The sequence below is a fragment of the Capsella rubella genome, unplaced genomic scaffold (assembly GCF_000375325.1).
Source record: "Capsella rubella cultivar Monte Gargano unplaced genomic scaffold, Caprub1_0 scaffold_2, whole genome shotgun sequence".
NCBI classification, from domain to species: domain Eukaryota; kingdom Viridiplantae; phylum Streptophyta; class Magnoliopsida; order Brassicales; family Brassicaceae; genus Capsella; species Capsella rubella.
In genome coordinates this window covers 2,356,209-2,367,652 of record NW_006238922.1, presented here as the reverse complement: position 1 = coordinate 2,367,652, position 11,444 = coordinate 2,356,209, and the positions used below count along the sequence as shown (strand labels likewise).

The 11,444-nt window shown below is 28.2% G+C and overlaps 2 protein-coding genes across 2 annotated transcripts in view; both read right to left on the bottom strand.

Annotated features, from left to right (window-relative positions):
- The window catches only part of LOC17895623 (putative disease resistance protein At1g59780), a 12,631-nt gene extending 9,629 nt beyond the window's left edge, over positions 1-3,002 (bottom strand). The window contains exon 1 of the mRNA XM_023788331.1: positions 2,927-3,002. The gene's annotated coding sequence lies outside the window, so the exon portion shown is untranslated. The remainder of the gene's footprint in view (positions 1-2,926) is intronic.
- A 4,474-nt stretch (positions 3,003-7,476) lies between these two features.
- Positions 7,477-11,059, bottom strand: LOC17896609 (putative disease resistance protein At1g59780). Its single transcript, XM_023787973.1, has 4 exons — positions 10,195-11,059; positions 9,938-10,078; positions 7,716-9,502; positions 7,477-7,608 (listed from the first exon to the last, which is right to left on the bottom strand). Exons 1-4 carry the CDS (start codon positions 11,057-11,059, stop codon positions 7,600-7,602), a joined length of 2,802 nt encoding a protein of 933 aa, XP_023643741.1. The 3' UTR covers positions 7,477-7,599.
- Positions 11,060-11,444: the final 385 nt, after the last annotated feature.

Below are 11,444 nucleotides of genomic sequence, written 5' to 3'. Positions count from 1 at the left end.
TGGGGTATTAGCATTTCTCCTATATGCAAGAGGTGCAATCAAGATGAGGAAACATTGGAGCATTTATTTTTGAGATTATAAGATGGTAATATAAAATAGACAATATAAATGAAATAGTGTCATATAAAACAATGTAAATATATATCATATAGTGTCTAAAATCAAAATTTAGATTAAACTTTTACAATGCAAATTAATTTTGTTTTTCAACTCATACAACAACAAACAACCAACAACAAAAAAACAGAAAACAAAACAAACTCAATTATAGAAGATTTGAGATAAAGTGGAAGAGGAGGGAATGAGAGAATGAGAAAATGAGTATTTATAAGATGAGAAGTTATGAGAGTTACAATTTAGAAGAACAAATTGTAGGATTTAATTCTAATTTATTGAGTGTTGACTAAAATTGAGTACAAAAATATAGTGAATGCAAATTTATATTATTTCAGTTTTTATATTAAAGTGTGAGTTAAATGTATATAATTAATTATGTTTTAATTGAATATAAATATAGATGATCAATTTTTTTTTATGGCTTGATTAAAATAATTTTTTCTTTAGGTTTATATTAAAGTGTCAGTTTAATATATATAACTAAATGTGTTTTATTTTTGGTTTAGTTGAAAACATAATTTAAAAAAAAACATTTTATAGAAAGTGAAACAAACCACAAATAAAACACAATTGATCATATATATATCTCACTTTAATTTTAAACCTGAAAAATATATATTCAATTAAAACAAAATTAATTAGATCTCTACATTTAACTCACACTTTAATATAAGAACTGAAATTATAAAAATTTGCATTAACTATATTTCTCTACTCAATTTTATTCAACACAGATTAATAAGAATTAACTCCCACAATTGTTGATTTACTATCAAATAATTAAAACATCTATTTTACTCAATTTGCATACATTATATTTAAGTTTCTTCCATCACTAAAGTGAAAAAAGAACAGAGTATTTTATAATAAAATAAATATGATGGATTAAAATGTAAGAAAATTATGTAAAATAGATTTTTTAATTATGTGATAGTAAATCATATATACACATATATATATATATATGTGATATATCATATGCAGTATGTGATTTTGTTTTAAAACTTTAGTTATATCTTTTGCTTTAGAGAAATGAATTTTGATCCCAATTAATAATTTTACTCATATATATTTTTTCATAATAATTTTATTTTAATTTTTACCTAATTATAAGGTTATTTGGAATTGAGATTGACATAAATGTTTTAGTTTAAAATAAAATGAAAAAAAATAATTAAAAATAAAGGATGACACATGTCATCAACAGATAGCGCCAAATGTCGTAACGTGGTGAAAAGTTAGAAAAAAACCTTGTTATATTATATAAGATGTCCAAGCCTCATGTGTCATAGTTTAGTCATATCCTCCTTGTGAATATCTACAAATACTACTAAATGACACTTTAAAGTTTAAAATTGTGGTTTTTCTTTTTTCTAATTTGTAACCTTAAACTAAAACCTCCAAAATAAAAAAGTCACTATTGGTCGTTGTTTGTTTGTGTGTCAAACCAATTACTGGTCTCTGAACTTTTTATCAATTAAAATGTGATCGGTGGTCGCTGACAATCGTTACTAGGTCCAGTGATAGGCAAACAAACAACTTTTATTTGCTGGTTTGGTGAATAATATGAGGCAAACGAACATGACCATATATGTACATTAGTATTTTTGAAATTCATTTATGAAACAAATCCTTATTTTCAAAACGATTTTAAAAGTTAAGGAAATTTCTCTACTTAATTCAAATATAAATATGTAATTTTGCTTTCACTTTTATTTGATTATGTTGAATTATTATATGATATATATAGTTAATAATATTTTTTTCTCCATATGATGTAATTAATTAAAGTTCTTTAAATAGACATATATTACTCAATCAGTGAATATAAAATCAGTATACAATGTCCCACATCGCCTGAAAAAATTGGGTAATGGTTTAGAATCATACTATAAAAGAGACGAAAAAATATATGAATACAATCGAGTAGGATGCTTGATTTATTAAACATTCAAATTTTATTTTTAAAAATATCTCGTTTATTCCGGTTCATTATTCTTAAGGACATAAGCTCTTAAAAAGTTTTCAATATATTATAAATATTTATAATTTTTAGAAAAGAAATAGTATAACTATATATATATATACTTATAATAATTGTTAATATTATAAAATAAAATTTATAAACGTTTAAATTATTAATAATTTTTAAAATTTTATGGAATTTCAGATATTATAAATATTTAAACTTTACAAGAAGTTTAAATATTATGAAAATTTTAACTTTTCAAAAATTTAAAATTTATAAATTGTTTAAAATATGAAAACTATATTCAAATTTTTACGAAATTTCAAATATTAAAAATATTTAAACTTTATAAAAATTCTAAATATCAGAAAATATTATGCTGTCCAAATATTATTGAGGAATTTTAGCATCTCACAAAGGAATTGCCCAAAGTGAGGCAATTTCTAGTATTACATATTATGTCATTATGATGTGGCTGAACAAAAGAGGAATGAGGAAGGCACACAAAAGAGAATTTTGGACAAAATAATATCGACTAAGATAATAATCTGTAGTGAGAATCCGATTTTCGATTCTACTTGTAAATTTTGATTTTGAACCAACCTTTATACATGTTTACCAAATAACTTTAATGAGTTTTGATTAGTTGTGTTTAAGACAATAACAGTTATGGAAATCAAATACTAAACAAAGAGGTGTGTGCAGAATGTAAATGTTAATATAGATGATGTTGGCGAACAAAAGAGGAATGAAGAAAGCACACAAAATTATCGGAGAACTTGCTTTAAACTAACACATAAAACTAAAAGAACGAAAAATAACAAAATCAACATGACGTACCTTTTCTTGAATTCGCTTTTTCTTCCGATTAATGTTTTAGAAGGAGGTGGTGTTGTAGGTAACAATGAGTGGCGGCTATGCAATTATCTAGAGACAAGTAATAAAATAAATATGGCTCACCTTTATGTGGCTTAGCTAAGAACTCTCCTCTAGTAGAATAGTCAAGAAGAGTGGACTCTTATCCGACGACCAGCTGTAGTGAAAATGAGTGGCTATATGGATTTTTAAATGCAATTATTGAGGCCATTTTATCACTCGGCATTGATCCTTCGTCTCATATCCATTTTTCCAATTAATGTTGGTTCAATTTCGTATGAATTCTTCTATTATGTTGTTTGTTCGAGTTTTTGAATCTTAAACCGATCTAAACATTTTATAAATCATTGATAACAAATATTTTTTTAAAAAAATTTGTAACCAAAAAGGTAATAAATTTTATAATCACAAAAGAAAGCAAGAGAAATTAACTTGTTTTAACAATGGACAAACACCATTGTTTTCTCAAATTTAAAATAAAATAAAATAACAGAAGCAACAACCTCTATATGTATTATTTGTATGGTAGTGCGAACAGATCAACACTGATTATTATCCTATAAGATAGCCTCACAGATCCATGGGGGAAGATATTAATTGCTCTGAAAAACAAAGAGAAAAATAACTTATTTAGTTTTCTATGAAAGTACTTAATCAAATTTATTTTGAATCAAACGATGAAGACGAGACAACGATCAAATCTTCATTCCTTTTTCTCCTTATGTAATTGTTTCTAAGATATTACCTCGTTTTCTTCTGTTGCGATACGGAATTGACTTTCATTTGCGATACTCAATTCCTTTAATGATGTGATAAATCTCAGCCCATCAGGAAGCTCCTTGAACTTTAGACAATTCCAAATTTCTAGAGTATGAAGACATGGCATGGAGCCTTTTGTTCCAATTCTGATATCTTATATAATAAGACAAGGTTTCTTCTAACTTTGCTTCACAAAGCAACATTTGGCGCTCTATATTCCTGACATGTATCATTTTTATTAATTTCTAATTTAACATTTTTAAATTATGTATTTGTGATATGTGTTGTAAGTTATAAGATATGTATTCTTTGCTTTTACAAAAATGTGTCATTGTTGCAAAAAATATGTTCTTTAATTTTACTTTCTATTTAAATTAAATATCATATAAGCTAAACATAAAATGGAGTAGTTAAAATATTTTTCTTTGTATTCAAAGAAAATTGGTATGAGTTTTTTTCCTTGAGATTTAAAGTTCAAAAATAACATCAAAATTTCCTCCTCCTTTAAAAGTATTTTTCTTAAAGTTATTAATATGGGTAATAAATTATTTATAACATACTTTTATAATTCTTGAAAACTAAGTTTCTAATAAAATATTTAAAGAGAATGGTTTTTTTTTTTTTACTTTAGCATGGTGAAATCTATGGTAAATAATGAAATTAGAGAAAGTTTGATTGTTTTCAGTATAATAAATTAGTACATCTAAAATATTTAGATAAAGTAACTATTTAACCAAAATATATTCTATTATTTAATTAAGAAAAAAATATATTTAATTTACCATTATTAAACAGTTGAGAAAGGAAACACAGTCTAATAGAATATAAAATCATGAAATTTAATCAAAGAATAACTATCTTATTATTCAGAAATCATATATATATATATATATATATAAATAAAGTTTCACTCTCTTCTTATTGGTTCTCTTGGCATGTAACTTAAAAAAGAAATATTTAATTCACAATTTAATATAAAACTGAAAAAATAAACCACAAAACACATTTAGTCATATACATTAAACTCACACTTTAATATAAAAACTGAAATAATATGAATTTGCATTAACTATATTTTACATTGAATTTTTCAGCACACAATAAATTATAATTGATTCCTATAATTTTTTTAAATGAAATTGTAACTCCCATCACTTCTCTTCCTATTTATACTCATTTTCCCAGTTACCATTCCCTCATTCTCTCATCCTCTAATTCTCTATCTCATTTATTATATAAAAATATAAGCTCTGTGTTTTTTTTTTTGTTGTATGAGTTTTAGAAAACAATTAAAATATTCTTTTATAAAAACTCAATTGTAATAAAAATTGAAACTATATGATATACATCTTATGTTATTATATTTTGTTTTGGAAATTTATCTCTATTTTCTATCCATCTATCCATTTTCAAAAATACCCCTGTTTAAATATTAAAAATTATTAAATTTTATATAGTTTATAAGGTACTTGTATAAAATAACTAATACTGAGAGATTCGATACACGTTTTAAATGGTTTTAAATCGTTTTTATAAGTTTTATAAGGTTTTTAAATTGTTTTTAAAAGGTTATACGATCATAGTACAATAGATGAACTTTACATTGACCACTATTTTTGTATCCAAACATACAAAAAAATCAATACTTTGGTAGATAAATTGAGAACTTTTGAGAAATACCCCTTTTGGTGTACCCATTTTTTAAAATACCCATCTTTTCTATTCATTTTCAAAAATACTCATTTTCAAATATGAAAATTTATAAACTTTTATATGGTTGATAAAGTACATCAAAATCATCATTACTACTGGGAGACTAAATCCAAATATTTATAAGATTTTAAAAGGTTCTAAACGGCATTAATAAGGTTTTTATAAGGTTTTTAAAAGGTTTACAAAGTTTTTATAAGATTTTTATATGGTTTTTAAAAGGTTTTAAAAGGCGTTTATACGGTATTTATGAAATATATATATGTAAATTTACACACTTATAAAGATAATTTATGTCTATAAATATAAGCTTACACATATTTTTTTGATAAATTTCAAATTTTATAGTGACTTTTTGATAAAACTAGAAAGAAGGGTATTTTAAAAAAGCGGTATTGGAAAAGAGGTATTTTTGAAATTCCCCCAAATAAATTAGAGAACTTACATGGTACTAACCTAATATATCTTCTTTCAAATTTGAATATTTTCCATTTCTTCTCTAAAATTTTATTTTTTATTATTTTCATTATTGTACTATAATTTATTTATGTATAAATTCCCATGATGTTATTGTTAAATTATTTTAATTTTCATTTAAATTAGAATATATTATTTTTTCTCGGAAATCGTGGTAGAGAACAAAGCGGGTGTGGTAAATTATATATGACTTTTCTTTTTAATTAAAATAACCTATTCTTAAGTATACATATGGTTTAGTTTTTTTATTGTATATGTAATTAATATTAGACTATTTTGATGCTCTAGATTATATTAAGGTTGTTGACAAAAAAAATTGAAATATTAACGTGTCACTATATAATATTATCCTATATGAAATATTAGAAGATATGATTTTTTGAGAGACCGAAGGAAAAAGTAATCAACATTTCATAAGTGAAAAAAAAAAAAAAAAAAGAAGATGACATAGGGACAAATCTAAATTAGATTTGTATAAATTACAAGTTCAAAGAGTTGTTTGTAGTGATCTAAGACTATAAATCTTAGTCTTAGTATCCTAATGTAGTTGAATAAAAAATTATTCTAATGCTTATTTTAATTGATGATGGAATTTGTTGAATACAAATTAAAAAATTATTTAACTTTTTGTTTTTTTTGTAGAATAAAAATTATTTATAATAAATTTTAAATAATTTTTGCAGTAGATAGCAATATGCATAATACAAAATAATCATAAAACATAATACAAAAAATATTCTATGCGATAGTCAATGAAATGAAGAGAATAACTTAATTACTTCAATCAAATTGATTTTCAAAAGGTATATTAAAATTATTATAAATATAATATCAAATTTATCTCGCGCATCGCGCGGGTCTACTTCTAGTATCTAATAATGTAATCTTTTCAATTTTGATCCTAAAAGCTCTTTTAGTTTTTGATGTTGGATCGTCTTCTCTCATGCACTATTTTTATCTCCATATTGTACAATTTAACAATGTACTTACTTTGTTCCTGTACACCATATGGTTACTTAGATTCACAAAAAATTGAGAAATACAAAGTTAAGATCAAAGATGAGAATGTACAGCACATGTTCTTTATTTTAAAATTGGTTGGTCTTAGTATAAGCTAAGACAATTAATTAGCAAAAGAACAACTTCAATAAAATAAATGTTATTAAGCTGACAATTAAATTGTTTGTCTTCCTTTCTAACCATATGCAAAGACTACAAAACATTTGTTTCAAGTCTTGCGTAGCAAGCTTCATACCTGTTGGATTGGACATATATAAGGAACATAGAACTAAGAAAGACTTTAAGATACTCTGCATTTACTAGTCTCAAATCTAAAGGAAAAAGGTTGAGATGTCTGAAAGACAAAGAAACAAAGATTTTGTAATGGTTACTACTTTTTCCAGAATTGATAAGATCATGGGAAGAAGACTAGCGGTTAAGATGAAACAAAACCGAAAAGTAGAATTGAAAAGAGAGATTAATAAATGAAAATAAAATTGATTCATAAGAAAAAAATCATGTCGAAAATTCGATGAACAAAACACAGAAAGCAATGGCTTACAGGACAACAGCCAATAGTTTAATATTAACTAACAGGAATGTGCAAACAACAGCCAATAGTTTTGATAGGGAACCAAAACAGAACAACGCAATGCGAAAGAGACTCACCGATCCAACAGGGAAGATATGAATTAATTGCCCTGAAAAAAACAAAGAGAGAATAATTGATTCAGGTTTTATGTATCAGATTTGTTTTGCTTCAAACAATTGTTTCTATGATAATTGGACTGTGAAAAGAATTTATTACCTCGTTTTCTTCTGGTTCTGGTAGCCAGCCATAGTCAAGAAGAGGAATGTGTTGGATTTTATAGTAATCTTCTCCTCCTTTGGAAACTTTCTTCTGTAATTCTTTTTCTTGTGTGCGGATACTCAATTCCTTTAACGAAGTGATATATTTCAGCCCATCAGGAAGCTCCTTTAACATATCACAATTCCGAATTTTCAGAGTATGAAGAAGTGGCATGGAGCCTTCTTCTACTATCCACTCTTCCAACTCTTTTAGGAACCCTATGGAAAGTTTCTGCAATTTAGGAATGATGAATCGCTGGCCAAGAGGAAGCTTCTTCAATTTTGGACACCATTTAATAATGAGAGTATGAAGAAGTGGCATGGAGCCTTCTTCTACTACCCACTCTTCCAATTCGCATAAATAGTCTAATTTAAGAATCTGCAATTGAGGAAACCCTCTACCGGAGCAATCCATTCTCCTCCCAACATAAGAATTCAACCCCAACACAACACTTTTCAATTGTAGCAGTTTCTCTAGAATCGGCATCGGATCCTCCTCTAAACAACAACCAGATAGATATATGGTTGTAAGATGGGAAGGGATATGTTGCAGAGCAGGTAGCTTCAGTTGATTGACGTAAATTATAGTAAGATCTTCCAACATTTCCAATCTACTTAGAGTTGAAGTTAGAGTTTCCACATCCCACATGCCACTGATACGCAGACTCCTTAGTCTTGTCATATGGTGAAGATCCGTCACGCTGCTATGCATTGTTGAGAAATTATGCAGTCTCTCCAAGTTTAGTAGATTACCCAATTCCAACTTTGTTCGACAGTGTGGCAGTTCTGGTAAACGAAGGTATCTCAATTCTAGCATCTCTTTAAAGACATTGGGCACGTCGGTTAGCTTACCACGAACATCTAGATTTAAATAGAGCAGCGATTTCAGGTTCCGTAAGGATGAAGGTAGATGAGTTACCTCTGCCATATATAAACTCAAATACTTCAAGTGGATGAGCTTTCCAATGCTAGATGGTAACTTCCCTCCCTTCAATTTAACATAGTCAAGATCTAAAACCCTCAACAATGGTAGTAACTTCATGAAGTTTGATCCCATATATATATCATTCCCAACGTCAATAAACAAGAGAGATCTTAGTTTAGAATTCTTTAACTCACTCTCTCCGTTAAAACTCTGTGTGACGTAAATGACGAGTCTGCGTGATTTGCTAGATGTCTGAGAGTGTACGTTTGAGCTGCAGGTTGGATCACTAACAATCTGTAAGAAGTTCTCTTCCTTGGCTTTTAACAAACAAATCTCTCTAATCAAGTCATGCAACTGACAATTTTCAAATCTCGAAGTCTCCACGTCTCTTTCAGAAATAACCATATTTCTCATCACTAACTCTTCTATGTAGAGATCAGCAACATCTCGAATGGTAGCTCCCTCGTAATGCCTAAGTTTTATCATCCCTTCTGCAGCCCAGACATAAGACAATCTTCGTAAGATTATTCTATGATCTTCTGGGGAAGAGGCCAAGTATAGTAAGCACTGCTTCAAATAACTTGGCAATCCTTCAAAGCTCAAAGACAGAATATAATTAACCGAACTGCAATCGTCAACAGTGGAACTGACTCCTCCCAGCAAGATGTGAGATTTGATATTCTCAGATATCAGTTTCCACTGATGAGATGTGTGTTGGGCAGCTAATAACCCTCCTAATAATTTGATAGCCAATGGTAGTCTTCCACAATGTTTAACCATCTCCTTAGCCATCTCTATCATTTCTTCATCAACTTTATATCCTAAACAACAACATGGTGTCAACTATAAATTTGCGTTGGATAAAATTAATTGTAGTTGTCTAGTTTGTTATATTAAAAATGCATACGACGTCACGAATGCATGGGAATCTAAATATTGATTTTGAAACAAAATTTTAAATTCCTTAATTTTCACATACTATATTTTTCATTTATTTCATATTTCTTTTTCAGGTTCTAAAATTTTTATATATTTATCTTTTTTTAGTTATTTATCAAAAATAATAAAAACTAAAAAATATATTTTAAAGAAAATAATGTTTTTAAAAATAATATTTAGTCAACATTGGATTTCGGCAAAAAAGTTACCAAAAGTAGAGGTTATGGTATTGTACACATGACTTATGTTTGTTTATGCATGTGCTTATATGATGGCAATAGTTAAAGACTAAAGTAGTCAATCTAAAAAATGCTTACCGATTGTTGTGTCGTTCTTAGGAAATGCTATCATTTGTAAGAGTTCCCAACATTCATCGTGAATTAGGAGTTCTGGTTTGAAGGTCGTACAATGTGGATGTATTGCGTCGTTGCGTGAAGTAAGTAGTACCTTCCAACCAGCTACAATAAACCAAACATAAGTTTACGCAAGGAATTTGAACATTTGTTCTTAGCAAAATATCAAATGGTAAGCATACCAAATTAGCTTAATTAATACATATCTATAAAGTAATCACCTTTTCTCTCTGGAAACATGAGCTTTATTCTGTCCCAATCTTCTTTTTTCCATAGGTCATCAAACACGATCAAAACTTTTCTTGTTTCCAACAGATGAAAGAGTTTCTTTTGAATTTCGTCTTCCCGCAAGTTTGATTCTTTATCTCCAGGACTAAGATTCCCCAAGATCGTTTGCCACACATCCTTCCGTGTAAAATCTTGTGAAACACACACCCATGCAAGTCCGTCAAAATGATGCTTTACTGTATCATGATTAAAAATCTGTCGAGCGAGGGTGGTTTTGCCAAGACCACCCAAACCAGTTATGGATACCCCATGACTGAGATCATTTTCCACCAGTTCCTCAGCCAATCTCTTAACATTTTTCTCTAAGCCTACAAGGTTATTTTCAAATTCACTAGAAAATGTATGGCGCGCTTCCCTTTTTCTATCTTGTAGAAATTGCGAATACCCACCTTCAATAATGTTCGATTGTATGCCAAAATCTCGCATAACCTGGACCACTTTGGATATTCTCTTGCTGATGCTTGCTATCTCAAAAGCAGTATCCCTACGAACAAATTGAAAATGAAGACTTTTCATGTAATTCTTGATGCCACTGCTTTCACTTCGTTCTCCCTTGAGAAGATAGGTTTCAATTATATCTTCAGCATCATATGTGATTTCTTTTACCTCGTCCACGCATTTTCTTGCAAGTGCTGTTGTTTGTTTCCTTGCATCCGCATCTGTCAGAAAGCACATTAAAATGTCTAGATCTGCTTTTAGCTCAGTAACTTGCTCTCTAATCCCCGACAGTCGCTCATATTCTTGGGTTATGAGCTCCCAAAGCTTTTGAACACCAAACGAGACAATTGGGTCCGTCATAATTGTCCTGCTTAAGAGGAAACATTAGTAAGTACTAGATTAGAGGTGATGAAGAGGAAACAATAACAATGAACTACCAGCACTCGATAAATAAGGTTTAAATTTGATACTTGAGATCTAGGTTTGTTTCTGCCTCTAGGTCAACAAGAGAGGGGGTTAATTTGAGAAAATCTGAATCTGGCTTCCCTTTTGAGAATTCTCATAATTTCATCTTGAAGAAACAGTTCTTTTTATTAATCTAAACGCTTAATATGTAAAACTATAAACAGTTATATATATCACTTCGACTAATAGCTATACTATTTGATTTAGTCATATGTATCTGTATGATTTATCAAGTATACATAATTTAAATAAATAAAAAAGAATTAAAGGTCTAGATTTT

Coding starts and splice junctions, on each gene's coding strand:
- LOC17896609 (XM_023787973.1), bottom strand. CDS start 11,059: ATGACGGACCCAATTGTCTCGTTTGGTGTTCAAAAGCTTTGGGAGCTC. Junction 10,079..10,194: donor CATGTTTCCAGAGAGAAAAG/GTGATTACTTTA, acceptor GGTTTATTGTAG/CTGGTTGGAAGGTACTACTT. Junction 9,503..9,937: donor TAAGAACGACACAACAATCG/GTAAGCATTTTT, acceptor GTTGTTGTTTAG/GATATAAAGTTGATGAAGAA.